General features: G+C 36.2%; 1 protein-coding gene across 1 annotated transcript in view; it reads left to right on the top strand.

The window, feature by feature from the left end:
- LOC116559361 overlaps positions 1-22,333 on the top strand; it is a 96,254-nt gene extending 73,921 nt beyond the window's left edge. The window contains exon 3 of the mRNA XM_032290476.1: positions 19,520-22,333. Within this exon, the coding sequence (XP_032146367.1) occupies positions 19,520-19,812 (293 nt within the window). The 3' untranslated portion in view covers positions 19,813-22,333. The remainder of the gene's footprint in view (positions 1-19,519) is intronic.
- The last annotated feature ends 1,504 nt before the right edge of the window (positions 22,334-23,837 follow it).

Here is a 23,837-nt window from a genome sequence, read left to right as displayed (position 1 = left end):
GTGGGTCAGCAATATGGATAGAATTAAGCCACATAGTTCTCCTACAGGTCTTGCCTGGGATTGCTCAGGTGGCTACAAGTCACTTGGTAATTTCAGTGTAGTGAGATGGTTCAAGATGTTCATCTAGGTCTGGTGGTTGGTGTCAGCTGTTGACTGAGTTATTCTCTCTGTTTAGTATCTTATTCTTGAGGAAGATGCCTGGACTTCTTCCTGTGGTGTTGACATGTGAAGACTGAGAATAGAAACTATGAGACCTTTTGAGGACTGGGCTTGGAAATCTCACAGGTTACTTTTCTAGTATCTCCACTGTTTGCTTAGTCATGGGCTTGGAGCAAGGGGAAAGTGTGTGGCCTCCATGTGAAGCTTGTGGAGATATGTCAGTCAATAATGTTCCTCACAGCAAGTACTTTGAAAGGAGGTCTGAGTGCTGCTTCTCCAGGGCCACCACATAGATATGGTTGAATACAATAACTAAAAACATTTTTTACTTTTGCTATTGGTGAAAAACTAATAGCAAAACCTTATTATTGACTTCTATTTGTGTTTTCAGTGCCGTGTTTTCCCTTCACATGAATCATATGAAGGATTCAAAACATTAAAAAGTAAAGAGACAACTATTGAGCATAAATTCACCTTTTAAAAACCAATTGCCATAATCACGGGTCAATTAACTCACGTAGACAAAAATAAATTTGTTACCTGTTTTTTTTTAAATCAAGTATACTTTTCTTCTAAACAACTAGCTGTAAATGGCTACCATTAAAACAATGTAATTATGTAGTAAAGACTTTAAAAGATATAAAACAACAATTAGCTTCTGCTTATCAACTCTGTTTCTCAGCTTGAGTGTAGTCTTCAGAGTAGTATTCATCCTGATTCTCTCCTTTCTACAATGCAGTCCATTGACTCTTAATATTTGTCTTTTCTTCTTCAATTTTTAGCTGAGTATATGTTAGGTAGGAATGAAAACTAGTTTTAGTTATAGAACTAAATTATTTAAAATGGGATATTGATAAAGTGACATATGGAACTTCCAAGAAGTGTCTTTAAAGGGAAGGTAAATGTTCATCTTCTTCTCCTTTGCCCGCCTCTGTTGGCTAGAATACTATAGACAAGAGAAATAGAACTGAAGCCTCCATCTTGGGTCACCAAGCAATGGCTGCCTAATGAGATTAATGGAACAATAAGATAAAAATAAAGTCCACTGCTATCTGTTCACTCTAGATCATGAGAGAACAATAACATTCTGTCTAATAAGCCACTGTTATTTTAGGTTTTCTGTCATTAGCTGACAAAACTAATTCTAAACATCTCCTTTCTGTTTGTTTTTGCTCACGATTTTGTCCCGAGGGATATGTTCTGTTCTGAAGGGAACAGAACTATGAGACGCAGCCATCTAGCAGGATAAATATGATTCATCTTTCCCAGCCTGAGGAAGGAGATACAAAAACATGGGTCAAAATTAGGGACAAAACCTGTCTCTGACACAAAACATACATTGATTAAATATTTGTTAAATAAATGTATGAATATTGGAGATGGCTGCCATATTTTTAACCCAAATCTTCTGTCTAGAAAATCCCTTCTTCCTTTATCAGTTAGCCAACTCCTACTAATCTCCCAAGATCCAGCTCAAATGTGACTTTCTCTCAAGCTTTCCTAGCCTCCTTTCCTCCCTTGCTTTATATACCTTTACTGTTGTCTCATCATGTTGAAACATCAGAACAATGACCATGATTTTTCTTCTTTGTGTCCTTAATACCCAATTTGGTGTCTGAAATGATGGAGGATAAGCAAGGAAGAAATTCTAAACATAAAAATTCACATAAGACTTTCCTCTAAAGATTTACTTTCTTTGAAATTTAGGAACAAGTGTTCTCCAAAGACATAAAACTAGTAGGGTATATATGGAATGAGGATTCCTTATCCAAAAGGCTTGGGACCAGAGGTGTTCTAGATTTCAGATGTTTTCAGATTTTGGAATATTTGCATATACATAATAAGATATTTTGGGAAGGGGACCCAAGTCCAAACACAAAATTCTTTTATGTTTCATATACACCTTATACACATAGCTAAAGGTAATTTTATACAATATTTGTAATACGTGTAATACGTTTGTGAATGAAACAGTTTGTGTGCATTGAACCATCAGAAAGCAAAGGTGTCATTTTCTCGGCCACCCATGTAGATAACCTGTGGTTGTTTGGCATCACCATCATTCTTGAATCTGAATTAATATGCAATGGATAAGCAATCATTTTCTTACACTTATTCACACTTAAGCACTTAACAGTTAATTAATACAGTGAAAATATAAAATCAGGGTAACTAAGCAGCGCAGTAGCATTACCAGAATACCTGTATCAGCTGTTAAACAACACAAACAACAAATAACAGCAGGCTTTCAGTCAGTCTCCATCTACAATGATGTGGGTTTTTTTTTTTTAATTTTTAGAAATGGGGTCTCACTATGTTGCTTAAGCTGAGTTTGAACTCCTGGGTTCAGGCTAACTTCCTGCCTCAGCCTCCTGAATAGCAGAGACCATAGGCTAGAACTATCGCACCCAGTTTGAATGCTGTTTTTTATTTAAAATGATTTCTTAAGGTGAAAAGAAACAATCAGAAGCAGTTGAGGGATGAGGTAGTGGATCCTCTAGGGATGAGAAGCCATTCTTCTGGATGGCTTTTTAAAATGTTTCCTCTAGTCATCTGCCTCATTAACCCAAATTTGGTGGCTTAGAAGTCTATCTTCAATTTTATTTTATTTTTGGTTTTGATTTTTTTTTTTTTTTGAGACAGGGTTTTGCTCTGTCATTCAGGCTGGAGTGCAGCAGTGTGATCATAGCTTATTTCAGCCTCGACCTCCCAGGATCAATTGACCTTCCCACCTCAGCCTCCTGAGTAGCTCGGACGACAAGTGCATGCTAGCATGCCTGGATAATTTTTAAATTTTTTTTGTTGAAATGAGGTCTCACTATGTTGCCTAGACAGGTTTCAAACTCCTGAACACAAGTGATTTTCCCACCTCAGCCTTCTAAAGTGCTGGGATTACAGGAGTGAGCTAATACTTCTGGCTGTCTCTTTGATTTTATAAAGTGACATGATTTCTTGTTCTGTTATGAATGCAGACTTCTCTAGTACTTCAATAAGCTCATCGCATATTTTCACCATGCTGTCTACTGGTACTTTTTCTGCAGCATTAACAAATGTCATCTTCTTTATTGGTGTTATCACAATAACCTTGATTCAGAACAATTTCTGCTGTTTCACCGCCAAAGAATGAACAACTGGAGCCTTATTATCTTTTTTTTTTTTTGAGATGGAGTTTTGACCTTGTCTCCCAGGCTGGAGAGCAGTGGCACAATCTCAGCCTACTACAACCTCCGCCTCCTGGGTTCAAGCAATTCTCCTGCCTCAGCCTCCTGAGTAGGTGGGATTACAGACATGCATCATCATGCCTGGCTAATTTTTTGTATTTAGTAGAGACGTGGGTTCACCATGTTGGTTGGGCTGGTCTTGAACTCCTGACCTCAGGTGATCCACCCACCTCAGCCTCTCAAAGTGCTGGGATTATAGGTGTGAGCCACCGTGCGTGGTCTGGAGCCTCATTACCAATGTCAAATCTTCTCAATATCTACTTCTTTCAGTTTACTGATGGACTATGAAACATATACTTTTTGCATATGTAAGGATTCAGACATCTGGTTCTATTTAATGTAGAATGGGGCTGAGAGGATCCTTTTTTCCTTTGGGAAGCTGGATAAACTGTAGTGTGGGCCTGTGTTTTGACTCTGACCCACCCTGAGTTTCCGTTTGGAATTTTCCACATGTGGCATCATGTTGGCACTCAAAGAGTTTTAGGCTTTGGAGCTTTTCAGATTTTGGATTTTTAAGATTAGTGATGTGATGCTCAGTTTTGTGTGTATGTGTTTGTGTATACACTCACAGGCATACTTCAGAAATGTTGTGGGTTCTATTCCAAATCACTGCAATAAAGCGAGTCACACAAATTTTTTTTGGTTCCCCAGCACATATAAACGTTATATTTATACTATTAAATGTTCAATAGCATTATGTTTAAAAACACAATATACATACCTTAATTAAAAATACTTTGTTGCTAAAAGTGCTGTCATCTGAGGCTTCAGCAACTTGTAATCTTTTTGCTGGCAAAGGGTGTTGCCTCAGTGCTGATGGCTGCTGATTGATCAAGGCAGTAGTTGCTGAAGGTTGGTATAGCTGTGGTAATTTCTTAAAATAAGACCACAATGAAGTTTGCTGCGTCAATTCACTTTCTCTTTTATGAGAGAGTTTTCTGTAGTCTGCAATGCTGTTTGATAGCATTTTAGCCACAGCAGAACGTTTTTCAAAATCTGAGTCAGTCCAGTTGGAAAAATAGCACTGATAGACTTGCTCAGTGGAGTGCCACAAATTTTCAGTTTGTGAAAAAACACAATGTCTGCAAAACGCAATAATGCAAAATATGTGTATACAATTGCCCCAAAAGAATTAATACACACATGCATGCACACAGATTTATTTTAAGAATATGGCTCACACCAGTTTAGAGGTTGACAGGTCTGAAATCTTAGGGGCAGTCAAGTGGGCTGGAGACCCAGAGAAGAGACGATGTTGCAGTCTCAAATCTGAAGGCTATGTGGCAGCAGAATGCTTTCTTTTTTGGGCAACTTTAGCTTTCTCTTAAGGCCTTTGACTGATTCAGTAAGACCAAACGACATTTTGAACACTAATTTGCTTTACTCAAAATCTATAGTTTTAAATGTTAACCATATCTAAAAATTATCTTCCTGGCAACATCTAGACTGCTGTTTGACCAAAAACTGTGGTACCATGGCCTAGCCATTTGACACATAAAATTAACCACCATAGGACCCTTAAAGAGAAACACATTTATTTAATAGTTATATTAGTTCATTCTCACATTGCTATAAAGAACTTCCTGGGACTGGGTAATTTATGAAGAAAAGAGATTTAGTTGACTCAAAAGTTCTGCATGGCTGGGGAGGCCTCAGGAAACTTACTATGAGGGTAGAAGGCAAAGAAGATGATAAGCATGTCTTCACATGGCCAGAGCAGGAGAAAGAAAGGGCAAAGTGGGAGGTTCTACACATTTCCAAACAACCAGATCTCGTGAGGGGATGGTGCTAAACCATTAGAATACACCCACATGATCTCATCACACCCCACCAGGTCTTATCTTCAATACTTGGGTTATTATTTGTTTCATGGCTAAAGTTCATTCTCACTGAGTATTTTCTATGTAATAAAATTAAGCCAAGCTTATGTGAACCAAGAGCTCTGGGTGAAAAGCAAAAAGCATGTGCATATTAGCAATATTCATTTAAGGTTAAAAGACTTTTAGTGTTATTAATCAAGAATTTAAATGTCCCAAAGATATAATACTTCTTTGCTTAGGACAAGATGTCCTATTCATAACCCAGATGAAAACAATATAAATTGGGGGAAAGAAACAAGTGGTTCCTAGAATGCATTGATCTAGATTAATGGTTCCAGTCTTCCATGTTGTAAATTTAGCTTCTATTGCTGTTTGTGCACTAAAGGGTACTCAATTGCCCTGAAAGAATTAATGCAACTTCTAAAAAGTAGGCCAGCTAATTTATAGGCAATAGCTTACATACCAGAAAAAAAAAAAACTGGATCAATAAGTAATGCAATATTTATTTCCAAGAAATCTGGCAATGTTTTTCTCACTGAAAAATGAGTAGGAATGAAGTCAATCTGAAAGTACTTTTTTTCTGAGGTGGGTGAGCAGAAGGAAACACCTTTTGCTGATAAAGGAGGAATACAAAGCAGCAACCACAGAGGTGAAGAGGAAGAGGAGTGTTTGCCAGGAAAATAGGATGGACCTATCCCAGTATATAAAGAGAGGATGTAAAAATTAAAAACCTGGATCAAAATTAAGGCCAACCCCAAGAAAGAAAAACCAGTCCTCTCAGGTAATAGAATTACTAGAATCCCATTCAGCCCTTCTTTTATTCATCCATCTCTCAATCTTCTTTTTTGTTTGGCTCTTGTTTATGGAGCATGTAACATGTTCCAGAGCTTGATCTGGGTGCTGAGGCTATGACAGGAATAGCTTTTTCTTGCTGGCCCGTATCCATTCAGCCTTCTCTGGAGATTTCCTGCACTTGGTCCCTGTACATGTCAATGGATTCCCAAGTGTCTCTGCTGACGGTGTTCTGAGAGCCTGGGTGTGCTCTCAGAACTGCATTAACACCTCTGAAATAATCCTCAACCAATGAGGATGAGAGATGTTGTATATACCCCAGCTTCCTTATCCCTCAGTAGGACAATTCTGAAGCATCTCCCATAGTTTCTGAGAGAATCTCCAGAAGGATTGAGGCCTAGTTCGCCCCCAGTGGTAACCTGCTCATCAACACTGTCTTTGCTTTCCTTCCTTCTCTGTCTCACTTCCGGGCTTACCTCTCAAAGAACCAAATCTGCATTTGTTTTGGGTAAACCAAGCTAAGATAGATCTATCTGGGTAGATAACCAGAAGGTCTTACGTCTGCCCACGTGACCAGTTCGTTAGTATTATAGCTGGAATTTGAGAGCCAAAGAATCTCACAGAGTCTATATCACTCCCCTGCCATCCCTGTCGGAATTTGCAGACATTTCCCAGCACCAGTGTGGAGTATTGTGGTCCCACTGGGTGGCTAGACCCAAAGGAACAGCAGAATTGGGCCTTAGGGACTCCTACTACTAGGAGAAGGGGGAGTATACCATATCAAGGGAGCACTCCATGGGACAAAAGAATCCAGATGACAGAAATTGAGTCCCAGAACTTTCTGCTTGTGAAAAGTTTCTTTTAGCAGAGGCACAGGTACAGTACTGGGCTCAGTGGGGAAAGTCTGCAGCTCTATCGCAACAGTTAGGCAGCCCTGGTGCTAATGAAGAATTTTGGAGGAGGGAATTTCTTGCTTTTTTCTATTATACTTTAAGTTCTGGGGTACATGTGCAGGTCATGCAGGATTATTACATAGGTATAAATATGCCATGGTGGTTTGCTGCATCCATCCTCCCACCATCTACATTAGATATTTCTCCTAATGTTATCCCTTCCCAATCCCCCCATCCCCTGCTATCCCTTCCCTAGCCCTTTCACCCTCCCACCCTCCCACCCCAACAGGCCCCAGTGTGTGATATTCCCCTCCCTGTATCCATGTGTTCTCATTGTTCAACACCCACTCATGAGTGAGAACATGTGGTGTTTGGTTTTCTGTTCTTGTGTCAGGTTGCTGAGAATGATGGTTTCCAGCTTTATCCATGTCCCTGCAAAGGACATGAACTCATCCTTTTTTTAATGGCTGCATAGTATTCCATGGTGTATATATGCCACATTTTCTTTATCCAGTCTATCATTGATAGGCATTTGGGTTGGTTTCAAGTCTTTGCTATTGTAAACAGTGCCACAATGAACATATGTGTGCATGTGTCTTTATAATAGAAATATTTATAATCCTTTCAGTAATGGAATTGCTGGGTCAAATGGTATTTCTATTTCTAGATCCTTGAGGAATCACCACACTGTCTTCCACAAGGTTTGAACTAATTTACACTCCCATCAACAGTGTAAAAGTATTCCTATTTCTCCACATCTTCTCCAGCATCTGTTGTCTCCAGATTTTTTAATGATCACCATTCTAACTGGCATGAGATGGTATCTCAATGTGGTTTTGATTTGCATTTCTCTAATGGCCAGTGATGATGAGCTTTTTTTCATGTTTGTTGGCTGCATAAATGTCTTCTTTTGTGCAGACACAGTTGGGGCTTCTCTCATGGGAGCTTGCTATGAGTGTACTTGTAGACAGACTTTCTGGAGCACTTAAGGGTGACTGCATCCCCACAGGAGGACTGCTCTTCAGTTCAGGCTTCCACAAGGGATAGAGTCACAATCCCTCTCTGCATGGACCATCAGCATTCCTACAGATGTAAAGAGGCCCCTGTCTGATCTAAATAGCTGGAACACTGGGTCAGGAGTTTGGCTGGGAGGCAGACTGCTTTTATGCTGGCTTGCAGGAGAGCTGAGGTGGCTCCCTCCCTCCCTGTGAAAAGACCTCAGTGTGTTTCACAGAGAGCTCCCTTAGCCATCTCTGTCAAGACTGGGACCTCGCCCCACCATTGGGTATTGCACTTATCCACCTGCTCTAGCCACAGCTACTGGCATGAATCCTGAACTGTTTAACCAAGTAAATCAACTATTGGTGGAAAAATAATAAATAAAAAACTGCACACCACTGATGAATGAGATAAGCTTCAAGAGATCTCTGCCATTCCACCCCATAGAAGACAGTGAATCTGCCCACACACTGAGCACATTGTTACTACAACCAGCGTCTGAGAAGGCAATCATAAAGACTCTCTATAAACAAGAAACTCATGCAGTCACTCTTGAAAGCACCCAGGACTGAATTAGATTATAATAAACTATAATCATTAAAGTCATATCCTTAAGGAGAAAAAAAGAAAATTAAAAAAATAAACACAGTTGAAAAAAATTCTAAAATAATTCGAAGAAATACAATTAGAAGAAATAGTCTATCCAAATGAGGAGGAATCAGAAAAAATAATTCTGGTAATATGACAAAACAGGGTTCTATAACTGTCCCCAACCTACAAAGATCACAGTAGCTTTCTAGCAACTGATCCAAACCATGACAAAATCTTTGAAATACCAGATAAATAATCAGATTACTTATTAAATGACTGAAGGAGATACAAGAGAAAGGTGAAAACTAATATGAAAAAAATTTTAAATCAGTATATGAATGAAAAAATTTCTAAAGAGATAGATATTTTAAAGAAAAACCAGTCAGAACATATGGAAGTGAAAGACACATTTTAGGGAATTATAAGATGCAGTGGAAAGTTTTAACAATAGATTTGAACAAGTAGAAGAAAGAATTTCAGAGCTCAAAGATAAGCCTTTTAAACTCACCCAATCAGACAAAAATAAAGAAAAAAAATCAAAAGAAGTGAACAAAGTCTCCCATAAATATGATGATGTAAAATGGCCAAACCTAAGAATCATTGGTGTTCCTGAGGTTGAAGAAAAAGCAAAATGTTTTGGAAACTTATTTGAGGGAATAATTGCGGAAAACTTACCTGGTCTTCCTAGAGATTTAGTCATCCAAATATCAGAAGCTTAAAGAGCTCCTGAAAGATTCACTGGAAAAGTATTTCACCAAGGCACATATAGTCATCAGGCTATGTAAACATAACATGAAGAAAAGAATTCTAAGAGCAGTTAGACAAAAGTGTCGGGTAACCTATAAAGGAAAACCTATCATATTAATAGCAGACTTCTCGGCAGAAACCTTGCAAGCCAGAAGGCATTGGGATCCTATCTTTAGCCTCCTTAAACAGAGTAACTGTCAGCCAATAATTTTGTATCCAGCAAAACTAAGTTTCATGAATGAAGAAGAAATAGTGTTTTTCACACAAGAATATTCTGAGGGAATTTTTCACTGCCAGATTATCCCTACAAAAAAAAAAATGCTGACAGGAGTTCTAAATCTTGAAACAAAAGGTCTGTATGCACCAGAATAGAACCTCTTGAAAGCATAAAGACTCATAAGGGCTATAAAACAATAAGAATGAAAAACAAAGTATCTAGGTAACAACATGATGACTGGAACAGTACCTCACATCTCAATATTAAACACTGAATGTAGGTAGTCTAAATGCTCCACTTAAAAGATACAAATTGGCAGAACAGATTTAAAAGTCACAAACCAAATATCTGCCATCTTCAGGAGACTCATCTAACATATAAGGATTCTTATTGACTCAAGGTAAAGGGGTAAAAAAAGATATTCTATGCAAATGGAAACCAAAAGTGAGAAGGAATATACTATTCTTACACCAGATAAAACAGACTTTAAAGCAACAACAACAAAAAAAGACAAAGAAGGTCACTATGTAATAATAAAATTATAAATCCAAAAAGAAGATATTATAGTCTTAAATATGTACGCATTTAACTGTGGCATTCCCAGATTAATAAAACAGTTACTACTGGACCTCAGAAAAGAGATAAACAACAACATGATAATAGTGGGGGACTTCAACACTCCATTGACAGCACTAGACAGTGATCATTAAGGCAGAAAGTCAATAAAGAAACATTGCACTTAAACTGCACTCTAGAAAAAATGAACCTAATAGATATTTACAGAACATTCTACCCAAGAACTGCAAAATATATGTTCTCATTAGTACATGGTACAGTCTGCAAGATAAACCATATCATAAGCTTCAAAATATGACTCAATAAATTTTTTAAAATCCAAATTATATCAAGTACGTTCTCGGACAACAGTGGAATAAAACTAGAAACAAACTCCAAAAGAAACCCTCAGAACTATATAAATACATGGAAATTAATTTGCTTCAGAATAATTTTAGGGTTAACAATGAAATCAAGAAGAAAATTTAAAAATTCTTTGAAATGAATTATAATAGTGACATAAGTTATCAAAACCTCTGGGAAACAGCAAAAGCAATGTAAGAAGAAAATTTATAGTACTAAATGCCTACATCAAAAAATCTGCAAGGTCACAAATTGACAACCTAACACACACCTCAAGGACCTAGAGAAACAAGAACAAACCCAAAGCTAGTAGAAAGTAAGAAATAACAAAGATCAAAGCAAAACTAAATGAAATTAAACATAAAAACAATATAATAGATTAATGAAACAAAAAGTTACTTCTTTGAAAAGATAAACGAAATCAATAGAGCATTAGCTAGATTAACTGAGAGAAGATTCAAACATTGTTAGAAATGAAAATGGAGACATTACAATGACACCACAGAAACACAAAAGATCAAAAGAAATACAAAAGATATGTGACTACTATGAATACCTCTATGCACACAAACTAAAAAATCTAGAGGAAGTGGATAAATTCTTGGAAACATATAACCCTCCTAGCTTGATTCAGGAAGAAATAGAAATCCTGAACAGACCAATAGCAAGTAGCGAGATTGAGTCAGTAATAAAATAATTGCCAACACCAAAAAAACCCCAGTGCTAGATGGAGTCACAGCCCAAAGAATTGGTACCAATCCTATTGATACTATTCCAAAAGATTGAGAAAGAGGGAATCTTTCCTAACACATTCTATCAAGACAGTATCACCCTGATACCAAAGCCAGGAAAGGATATAACCAAAAAAAAAAAAGAGGGAAAACAGACCAATATCCCCGATGAACATAGATGCAAAAATTCTCAACAAATACTAGAAAGCCAAGTCAAATAGCACATCAAAAAGATAATTCAAGCCAGGTACAGCGGCTCACACCAGTAATCCCAGCACTTTGGGAGGTCAAGGCAGGAGGATTGCTTGAGCTCCGGAGTTCAGAACTAGCCTGAGCGACATGGTGAAACACTATTTCTACTATATATATATATATAAATTAGATGGGTGTGGTGGTGTGTACCTATAGTTCCAGTTACTCAGGAGGCTGAGGTGGGAAGATTGCTTGAGCCCAAGAAGTTAAGGCTGCAGTAAGCCATGATTATGCCACTGTACTCCAGCCTAAGTGACAGAGAGAGACCTTTTCTAAAAAATAACAGTAGTAATAATAATAATTCACCATGATCAAATGGATTTCATCCCAGGGATACAGGGATGGTTCAACATATGTATGTCAATAAATGTAATTCATCTCATAAACAGAATTAAAAACAAAACCCAGATGATCATCTCAACAGATGGAGGAAAAGCATTCAATGAAATTCAGCATCACTTTATGATAAAAATCCTCAACAAACTAGGCATAGAAGAAATACACCTCAATATAATAAAAGCCATCTATGACAAACTCATAGCCAACATCATACTGAATAGGGAAAAGGTAAAAGCATCCACCCTAAGAACTGGAACAACACAATGATGCCCACTTTCACCACTTGTGTTCAACATAGTGCTGGAAGTCCTAGCCAGAGCAATTAGGCAAGAGAAAGAAATAAAGGGCATTCAAATTGGAAAAGAAGAAGTCAAACTATCTCTGTTTGCCAATGATATGATCATATACCTAGAAAATCCTAAAGACTTCTCCAAAAGGCTGTTGATAAATGAATTTATTGAAGTGTCAAGTTACAAAATCAATGTACACAAATTAGTAGTACTGCTATATACCAACAACAACCAAGTTGAGAATGAAATCAAGAACTCAATTCCTTTTACAACAGCAATAAAGAACTAAAATACCTAGGAGTATGCTTAACCAAGGAGATGAAAGATCTCTACAAGGAGAAGTACAAAATGCTGCTGAAAGAAATCATAGATAATACAAATGGAAATACATCCTGTGCTCATGGATTGGAAGAATCAATATCATGGAAATGATCATACTGCCCAAGGCAACCTACAGGTTCAATGCAATTCTTATCATCATCATCAAAATACCAACATCATTTTTCAAAAAATTAGAAACAAATACTAAAATTCATATAGACACACAAAAAAGCCTGAATATCCAAAGTAATCTTAAGCAAAAAGAACAAATCTGGAGGTATCACATTACCTGACTTCATACTATAAGGTTATAGTAACCAAAACAGCATGACACTGGTATAAAAGTAGTTACATAGATCAATAGAACAGAATAGAGAACGTAGAAAGAAAGCCAAATACTTATAACCAGTTGATCTTTGACAAAGCATACAGAAACATAAGTTGGGGAAAGGACACCCTATTCAGTAAATGGTGCTGGGAAAACTGGATAGCCACATGTAGAAGAATGAAACTGGATTTCTGTCTCTCACCATACCAAAAATTAATTCAAAATAGATTAAGATTTAAATCTTAAGACCTGGAACCATAAAAATTCTAGAAGAAAATCTAGGAAAAACTCTTCTGGATATTGGCTTAGGCAAAGAAATTAAGACTAATATCCCAAAAGCAAATGCAATAAAAATAAAAATAAATAAGTGGGACCTAATTAAATAAAAAAGCTTCTGCACAACAAAAGAAATAATTATCAGAGTAAACACACACTCCACAGAATGGGACAAAATATTTGGAAACTACGCTTTCAACAAAGGACTAATATCCATAATCCGTAAGGAATTCAAACAAATCAGCAAGAAAAAACACAAATAATCCCATCAAAAAGTGAGAAAATGACATAAATAGACGTTTCTCAGAAGAAAACACGCAAATGGCCAAAAAAAAAATGAAAAAAATGCTCAATATCACATATCACCAGGGAAATGCAAATTAAAACCACAATGAGATACCACCTTGCCCCAGCCAGAATGACCATTATTAAAAAATTAACAAACAACAGATATTGGCATGGATGTGTTGAAAAGGAATACTTATACACTGCTGGTGGGAATGTAAATCAGTACAATCTCTATGGTAAGCAGTATGGAGATTTCTCAGAGAACTAAAAGTAGATCTACCATTTGATCCATCAATCCCATTTTTGGGAGTCTACCCACAGAAAAAGAAGTAGCTATATTAAAAAGACACATGCCCATGTATGTTTGTCACAGCACAACTCGTAATTGCAGTAATCAGCCTAAGTGCCCATCAACTGATGAGTGGATAAAGAAAATGTGTATATATAACCATGGAATACTACTTAACCATCAAAAAGAATGAAATAGTGTCCTTTGCAGCAATTTGGATGTAGCTAGAGGCCATTATTCTAAGTGAAGTAATTCAGGAATAGAAATTGTTTTCAATCTCGGCAGCTGCAAATAAAACTGCTGTGAACATTCATGAACAGATTTTTGTGTGAACATGAATTTTCATGTCAGATGAATGCCCAAGAATGTGACAGCGGCATCATATGGCAAATGCATGTTTACTTTTAAGAGAAACTGCTATGTTATTTTCCAGAGTGTTTGTACTATTTTATATTCTACCAGTAATGTATGAGTGATAATGTTTCTCCTTATCTTAGCCAGTATTTGGTATTATCACCATTTTTTATTTTAGTCATTCTCATAGATGTGTAATGATGTATCATTGTTATTTGCATTTTCCTAACAGCTAATGTTGTTGAACTTGTTTTCATGTGCTTATTTGCCATTCCTATTTCATTCTTGGTAAAATGTCTCTTCATATCTTTTGCCCATTTTCTAATTGGATCATTTGTTTATTTTGCTTTTGGGATTTGAGAGTTATTTACATTCTAGATAAAATTTCTTGTTGGGTACTTGGTTTGCAACTGTTTTCTCTAGTCTTAACATTGTTCTTTCATCTTCTTAATGGGCATTTCATAGAGCAGAAGTTTTATTTTTTGATAAAACCAAGTTTGTCAAATTTTCCTTTGTGGCTTTATTGACTTTAAAATGCTCATATATTGAAGAAATTAGTTCTATGACTGTCAGATGTATTGGAAATATTCTTCCAATTTATGTTACTTTGTTTCATACAAAAATTATTCTTCTGTTGTATAGTCAAATTCATCATCATTTTAATGTATTACTTGTTTGTGCTATGATTTTCCTAAACCTTCTCCTTCTTAAAATTCTCTTCTCCTTTGGCTTCTGTAATATGCTCCCTGATTTTGTTCAGCTGCCCCAAAATGTAAAGCTTTACAAAAAGTTTTCAGTTATTGACATCTTAATACACTCATTTTTTTCTCTCTCTACATTTTTTTTTCAGCCTATCTCAGAACTTCATCTGCAACTTCTAGCTTTGACTTATATTTCTAGCTCCAGCTGATGGGACATTTTCATATGGCTATCCTTCCAACACCTCAAAGTCAAATGTCCCCTCAAAAAATTATTTTTTCTCTGCCCTTTGGTTATGAATGTCCCCATCATCCTAGGCAGGAAACTATAGCATCATGCTAACTTTTTTTTGTTTGTCTTATAAACACATCACTGGTCAGAAATTCCTACTAGTTTTAGTTTATAAAATCTTTTCCATGGTTCAGATGTCAGTGATCACTAATCTGAGATGTTATAGTTGCCTTCTAAACAGTGTTCCTAGTGTTCTGTTTCAGTCCATTATATTCATTATCATCAGTGTTATCTCTCTGGGACATAGTCCAAATATGTCATTCTCCTGCTCATCACCCTACAATAAAAGAGAAAAGTAAAAGGATATAATATTAAAGATAAAAAGTTATATGGAACTGTGGGTAGATAAGAGACAAAATATTTTATGGAGGAATATTATTTGCAACTCTATGACAATATATTAAAAATATGGAAGAAATGAATATTTTCCCAGAAAAATATAAATTATCAAAATGGAATACATAGAAAACCTGAATAGATCAGTAATCATGGAAGAGACAGAGAAGATATACCATTTGAAGAGGCACTTAGCCTTAGTTGCTATAGAGGGAAAAGAAATGAATACAAACTTTCATACTATGCAAATTTTGTATAATAAATTTACAGCCTAATAAATAGAAAGGTTTCAAAACCAACATAAACAAGTTCCACTTCATAAATTGGGCCAGGCAAAGCAAGGGAGTGAGACTGGGCAATTTCATTCTTGTTTCTTTTGAATTAATGACCTTTTAAACTTTTTTTCTCAATAAAATCCCTTGCATATAGAAACACCAAACAGAAACAGAGTGTTTGTGGGATTTGTTGGCTTTTTTTTTTTTTTTTTTTTTTTTTTGGCATAATTTTTGTACTCTGGAAACCTCCAGATGGCAGCATTTTACTTTGGAAGATGTTCAGTGCTTGCAGTGCATCTCCTGCTTTTTGATTTATAGCAGCACCCAAGTCAGGCTGTCAACAGCGGGAGGGGATGGAAGACAAAGTGGTAGATGTGTTTCCAGATATTCTTACCTTTCGCACTCTTCTCTGATTTAACATCCACAGAGATCCTCAGTAAATTGGCAGTTGAGGTAAGCAGTTTCCCTACAGTTAATATAAAACAGACATTTTATTCCAGCTGCCTTTGTACCACCCCACAAAGATTAAACAGCTAATTTTTTGTTCCCGACATACCATTTGCACAAAAACAATTTTTGTTTTTCATCTTGAAAATTAGGTAGTAAAGAGTCAATATTACAAAATTGCAGGAACATTAGTCCTTGCCCAAATTGCTGAAATGCCCTATTTCTTGCCTCTGTAGAACCTCTTCTCCAAAGTGCATATCATGTCACTCTCCCATTCCCAGCCTACGCCTTCTCATCACAGCTAAAGTAATCCCAACCTCCTTAAAATGATCTGCAAGGTCCTACAGGATCTGGCCCTCTCCCTGACCTCATCTTCTACCATACTCCCTCTCTTGTCTGCTCACTTGGTTGGAGCCACCATGGTCTTGATGTTTTTTGAACACAGTGAGCTTGTCCCACCTGGGGTCTTTGCACTTCTCTATTGTCTCTCTGATTTTTGCATAGTTTGTGTTCCCATTAAAGTCTCTTCTCAGGTGTCACTTCTTTGGAGAGGACTTCCCTGATGACTGCCCCCTTTCCCAACCTTACCCTCACCCTGCTTTCTTCTCCCTCAGAAGAATAGAAGTACTGAAAAATTTATTGTGTCCTTGTCATAAAGTATGTAAATTCCATAGAGGACTGGGACACAGATTGTTTACTCTTGCCTCCCCAGAACTAAAAAAATGCCTGATACCTATTAGGTACTCAAAAACTACTTGTTGACTGAGTAGAAAAATGAAGCAAAGTTCAGTCCTGATGTGTCTACACCATCTCTTTTGACACGTTGTTTGGCAGATACTTGGAAAGTAGCAGCCCAATCCTAATCAGGTGGTCTTATTAATGCTAGCTCATTAAATTTTTTAGATACCCATGATCTTATACTTTTATTTCTTAAATTAATTTTAATTTTTTAAAATTAAGTCTCCCCAAAGTTGTCACTAAAACAAAAGTGGTCAGATAAGTGATAGAGATGAGATATTTTTAGCATTTATATAATTGAAAACACATTGAAATTAGCATTAGATTATTCTATAATAGATCTGTAGAACTAATTCTTAAAGTTTATTTTACTGAGAAGTTATGCAAGTTACCAAAAAGAACTTGTCGCCTGTGTCGAAAGAGTGTTTGCAGTACAAATCCTGGATGATATTTTGTCTGCAAAACAACTCTGAAGCACAGAATATTCAGGCTGCAAAGAGAAGACTGTAAATAATTAAGATGTAAATTTGATTATGGCTGTGTCCCCATTACAGTTCTTTTTTTGGTAATAGGAGTATACTGTGTCCTCAATTTATAAGTGGAACTGCATCCAGATATAAGTATGTGGAAAAAGAAGTTCTGAAAATTTCTTGTAAATAAAAAGCAATTTATTAAATACTATTCCCATCTGTATGGGTCTAGTTATACTCCCAAATTTCAGTTTTGTAACTACATAGAAGTCCAAAATTAAAACATAATAATTTAAGTAATATGATATTCTAAAAGATAGTATAACACTTTTGTAAATTCTTCTTTAGTAACAATAAACAATCTTTAAACTGAAATATATTAAATACCTTATTTAAGTGGAATTGAAGACTTAGTTTTTCATATTACCTTACTGAATGTCCCAATCTGTAATTTTTCTAAGTGCTATTACCTTAATTTGTATTTTTATTTAAAAAATTATTTTGATGATTTTACTCATGCTTATAACTAATAAAAGCTTTAATCTATTAAGAGTTTATAATGTGCTAGGCATTGTACTAAGCACATTCAAATGACTTGATTAATACTCATGGGTTAGTCTTAGAATCCAGTTACAATTTATAATAAATTTGCAATGTAAAAATAAGCTTCACCTTTAAAATCACTGACTTACAAATGAAGTATGTTAACGCAATGTGTTTATAAGTAGAGAACTGTCTGAACTGGGTGACTGCAACTTTCAATGAATGAAAACCTATGCAGCATGAGAAATTGAATCAAATTAGAATAATGTATGTGGAAAATAATGGAGCTCTTTCATATCTTATCTTCATGCAGCATTCTTTGCATTTAAAGATACTACTGCTGACAGACACTATTGCTTTCTGTGTATTTGCAAGACTACAAAGGCTGATGCATGTGTGACTTGCAGTTACTTTCACAATAAGCATTATCTATGTGAATTTGGTCTGTGGATTGTTGTGTGGCAAAGTTCTTTGGCAGCAATGTCTCTACTCTCTGTGTTAAAGGCTGTCTTTGCCCAAGTAACCATATCATCTCTGATTGCCATAGCCTCTACGTTTTCTGCTGCTATTGTTGTGTCTATACAGTCTTCATTGATTTGATTCAGTGAGACCTTGTTAGTATTCTTTGGCTTACTCTTACCTTGACTCACCACACATTAGTTCACCACAGGGAAGTCATGGTAATGGAGATTCCCCAAATCTCCTCAAAGTCACATGACAAGATGCCAACTTATTCTTCTGGCATGCCAAGATGGATATAATAGTAATCTGTGGTTTATCCCTGCACAGCATCTGTTTCCTTTCATTGAGGCAAAATCAACTCCTTTGGGAATTGACCCTGCTCTGTTGATTCAGTTAAGGCCCATGGTACTACTGGGGTAAACCACACTCTGAAGCCAGTCATTGGTACATGACAGTTGAGTATAATATATGTCTTGACTATTAAGACTAGTTAAAGAGTAGGCCTGTGACCTAAGCAGGCCAGTCACAGCCATGAACATAACTCTAGGACTTTATGCTGGAGCCCCTGGGAAAGAAACACTGTCTTTTGTTTTATGTGGTGGCTAAGCCTAGACTTGCTGGTAGCCATCTTGACGCCACTTGAGGTTAGCCTAAGAATGAAGGCAGCATAGGGGAAAGCAAGCTGGGAGGTGAAGAACATATGAACTATATTTTTGAGCACCTAGATCTAGCTTCACCTGAGGTCAACAATAAACCCTTAACATTTTAGGTTAGCTTAGTTAGTTGGATTGGGTTATATCCTTTGCAACCAAAAGAATCTTGAGTAACTCAGTAGGGATGACCACAAACTGAATCTCAAGAGCAGTTATGTGCCTATGCATGCCTTCCCACAAAAGTAAATAATCATATTGAGGACCACTGTTAATGCTGAAGAGTGGGCCATGAAATTAATTACTGGCATATCCCTGAAGATCAGAAAGTGAAATGCAGATTGCTAGTGCTTTATTTGGAATTCTACATTACTGTCATTTATCCTTTTCATAAAACTGGAGTAGTGGAGAGTGCTGATTAGGGAAATGCTTGTGCTACAGCATGATGTCAGCTCTACAGTCTTAAAGCAAATCTTAGTATTTCATTGACAGGTACCATAATTAATAAATAAATGGGGAAATCCCAGTTGAGGTACCAAATTGCTCTCATGTGATGGACATACTTTTGAATTTAGACTCTGCTTTCTAGCTTTGTAATGTGGCCAAGTTACATAACCTTTCAGCCATGGCTGCCTCATATTTGGAGTAGGACTGATAATAGTCCTGCCTAATCGGGCTTTTAAAAAAACTAAACAGGTTAATTTGGGGAACGAGCTTAGAACAGTGTCTGGGTATAATAAGTACTCAAAATGCATTGGTTATGTTATTTCTCATTAATTTTAGACATCACATCATTGCCCCAGAGAGGAGCCCAGGATTCTCACACCATGACACCATCCTCATGTTTCTCCAGCCACATTTGGACATGGATCTGGCAGCCTAAGGTACCAATGCAAGATTCTACCCTAGACCTGAGAAGGTTGTCAGTTTTTTGTGGGTTAATGGTTAATACAGAAATGCAACAAAGTATGACTGCTATATCAGGATTATATTCAGCCTTGAAGCAATTTCCATTTTTATATGTTCACTTAGACCAGTTTGTATGCTATTTGAAATCAATGAGAAGAGAATTGTGATGGCAAGAAATCTGCCTGGTTAAAAACAAGAAAGAAAGAAAGAAAAAAATGTTTTCTTAGACTACATATGCCTTTAAACATTTTTATTTAGAACTTTTTTTATTTTTCTGCAAATATGTGATTATAGCATTACAAGGAAGACATTATATTTGTACAATAGCCTTCACTGAGCTCTCTTGAAGCAAATATTAGACATATCTAGTGTAAGTAAAACCACATGTTATAATTGGAAACTATTATACAAAAAAAGATGTAATATTTGAAATTGGCCAGAAAATCAGAGAAAAGTTGACCTTTTGGCATGTTTTTAAACTATACTTCTTTGGATAGTATGGTACAATATGAATTTCTGTTACAGGAACAAAATTATTAGAGAGTGAAAATGAGGTATTAATGTAATGAAGATTTTTTTACTGAGATAATTGATCTCAATTTCAGGTAAATAATTACCCACATCTCTCGATTTAAAGCTGCTTCGAATACTTTTTCTGCCTCCTTTTTCATTGTCATTCTGTCAGCTATCACATATTACAACTGTCAGATGACCGAGTCTCGAAGCTACCCCTTTTAATTTCTTGCTTCTAATCTGCAGTGAAGAAAGAAATTGGATATTTAAGTGAAAGTCTGAAAGTTTTCTAATGGTTAATTGGATGACCTTAGTGTGTGGTTTTGTGATTTTTTTTCCCCCTGAATACTCAAGGCTGCTTTTTGCTTGCTTCTGGTTTTCTCAACCATGTCTAGATGAGGATATGACCTTTGGTTAAGTGAAGTGCTTTTATAACAAATTTACAATTTCAGGGAATTTCTATGTAGCTAAGCTTTGTACTTACGCATAATTTATTTTCCTTTGCTCATGATCTTCCAATGGGGTGTTTAATGTCAGTAAGAAATAAATCTAGACTCTATGTTATGTACTGGTTGCTCTTCCAAATTAATACTTAGTCCCACTAACCAATCCAAGACAATCATTGGCCTCATCATTGTTCTCTGAATATACCTTGCTTACTTTTGCCCATATGCAATCTTTTAAGCTATTGCTTTGAGGTAAGGCACCTTTTCCTACCTCTCTTAATGTTCTCATGCTTTCTAAGCCATCTCACATTCCAATGTTTCCATGACTCTAAGTTTGGACCACATAGATTCACTTATTCTACTTACCTGTAACTACTTCCCATGCATTGCAGGGGAGGGGGCTGATCAAATACTATGAATTATTGTTCTCTATGTGGGAGTATATATGCTTAGCATCTCTAAGTATGCTATTACCTACTCTGAATAAATGTACATTCTTTCTGTAGTACAGAGAAGAGAAGAACATTATTAACATCCTGTTTATATTATTTTAATCATCTTGTATTATGTCTGGTAGGAAATAGATGACACCTATTCAGTCAAGGATGACAGAACAACAGACAGGATGGCTAGCGATTTGAGAAAAAATGTTGGCCCTTCTTTTTACATATCTTTGTTCCTCTTCAAACAAGCCTTCTTTGTATAAAGATGTCTGGAAATTGTCACATTACATAGAAGTGGGTAGGAAAAATTAATTCCTTTACCACTAGTGTACATTTCTGCAGGGCTTCGAAGGCAGCTTGAGCTCAAAGGACTCAGTTGCATACATGATAGTTGAGGTAACAGGTCCACCTATAGATATTAGATTAGTTCAAGCACTTTTTTCATAGGATTTCTTTTCTCAGACATGTGGTCTAGATATATGACTAATATAGCTCTCTAATTGTGGATCTTTCATACTTTCAAGTTCAGAAGAACATCTTTTTTGTAATTCTGTTATTCCCATCTCAATCTTTATGTTATGTCAAAGGGAATCTTTACCAATGTGTTTCTTTACTGTTTTGAAACCACTCTGATGGGAAAAATAGTGTTTTTTGTTGTTGTTGTAATCCAGAGGAAGCTTATTTTATTTTTATTCTAACCATTGGTTAATGAGTCACATAAATCCCTTAGGTTTTCTTGACCTAAATTTCAAGTATTATAAAAAAAAAATCTCACAACATGGTTAACAATTATTAGAGATGAATAAAATTTTTTGTGAAATGCCTTCATCCTCCCAATTCCTGAATCTAGTATAGAGAGCTGCCTGGAGACCATGTGACTACACATTGCTCCAGAGAGAATATGTATGAGGAGTACCACCTCTGGCCCCTAAGCTGCTGCAAAATGGTACCATTTTGAAAGAACAGCCAACACTGGACTTTCATCCTGCCCTGGGGCCCAATAATCCTTATACCGCCACATCCTTAGGACCCCACCAACATCCCTTCACATCTACCCAGAGGGTTGCAGTTTCATGGCACTGCCTGAACCCAGTAGTACAGCTATGTCCTTGGCATCTGAGCCCATGGAACATCCTACTCCCTGAGAAACGGGTGGTTGAACACATCAATGAGTTTGCCCCAAAGCATAGGGAACCACAGCATTAACACAGTAAGGGACAAAAATCATATGATCATCTCAATAGAACCAAAAATAAGCATTTGAAAAATTCAATATTCCTTCATGATAAAAACTCTCAACAAGCTGACTAAATAAGAAACATACCTAAAGATAATAGAGGCTATATATGACAAATCCACAGTTAACATCATACTGATGGGGAAAATTTTAAAGCCTTTCCCCTAAGATATGGAACAAGACAAAGACTTTTACCACTTTTATTGAACATAGTTTTGGAAGTCTTAGCCAGAGAAAGAAAGGGCATTGAAATTGGAAAAGAAAAAGCCAGGTTATCCTTATTTGCAGATGACATGATCTTATATTTAGAAGAACCTAAAGTTTCTATCAATAAACGCTTAGAAACTGATACTTGAATTCAGTAAAGATGCAGAATAGAAAATCAACATACAAAAAGTAGTAGCATTTCCATTTGCCAACAGTGAACAATCTGAAAAGGAAATCAAGAAAGCAATCCCATTTATAATAGCTACAAAAAAAGAAAAAGAAAACAAAACCCTAAGAATAAACTTAACCAAAGAAGTGAAAGATTTCTACATTGAAAACTGTAAAATATGGATGAAAAAAATCAAGAAGACACAACAAAAATGAAAAGATATCCCAGGTTCATGGATTGGAATAATTTAATATTGTTAAAATGTCCATACTACTCAAAGTGATCTATCTACAGATTCAATGCAATCCCTATTCAAATACCAATGACATTTTTCACAAAAATAGAAAAAACAATTTCAAAATGTGTTTGAAACCACAAAAGATGTGAATAGTTAAAACAATCATGAGTAAAATGAACAAGGCTGGAAGCATCAGACTACCTGACTTCAAAATATATGGCAAAGGTATAGTAACCAAAACAACATGGCACTGGCATAAAAACAGATACACAGACCAATAGAATAAAATAGAGAGCCCAGAAATAAATCCATGTGTTTACAGCCAATTCATTTTTAGCAAAGACACCAAGAACATACACTGGGGAAAGGGCAGTTTCTTCAATAAATGGTGCTTGGAAAACTGGATATCCATATGCAGAAGAATAAAACTGGACCCCATACTAGACCTCACCATATACCAAAATCCAATTAAAATGGTTGAAGGCCTAAATGTCAGATCCAGAACTATGAAACTATTATTAGAAAAAAAACATAGGGGAAACACTTAGGACATTGGTAGGGGCAATGATTTTTGGGGTAAGACCTCGAAAACACAGCTTACAAAAGCAAAAGTAGAAAAACAGCATCATATTGGGGAATTCTGCACAGCAAAGGAAACAATCAAGATAGTGAAGAGACAATCTACAAATTGGAGAAAATGTTCGAAAACTACTCTTCCAACAAGGGATTAATAAGCAGAATATATAAGGAAGGCAAACAACTCGACAGCAGAAAAACTCAAATAGATTAAAAAATGGGCAATTGATCTAAATAGTTCACAAAAGGGAACAGAGAGATGGCCAACTGGTAAATGAAGAAATGCTCAAGACATTATTAATGATCAGGGAAATGAAAACCACAGTGAGATTTCTCACTGTAGTTAAAGTGGCTATTTTTTAA

The sequence above is a fragment of the Sapajus apella genome, unplaced genomic scaffold, assembly GCF_009761245.1.
Source record: "Sapajus apella isolate SASKATOON/1434 unplaced genomic scaffold, GSC_monkey_1.0 scaffold1, whole genome shotgun sequence".
Taxonomy (NCBI): domain Eukaryota; kingdom Metazoa; phylum Chordata; class Mammalia; order Primates; family Cebidae; genus Sapajus; species Sapajus apella.
Note: the sequence above shows the minus strand (reverse complement) of the source record. Positions and strands in the feature narration are given on the sequence as shown.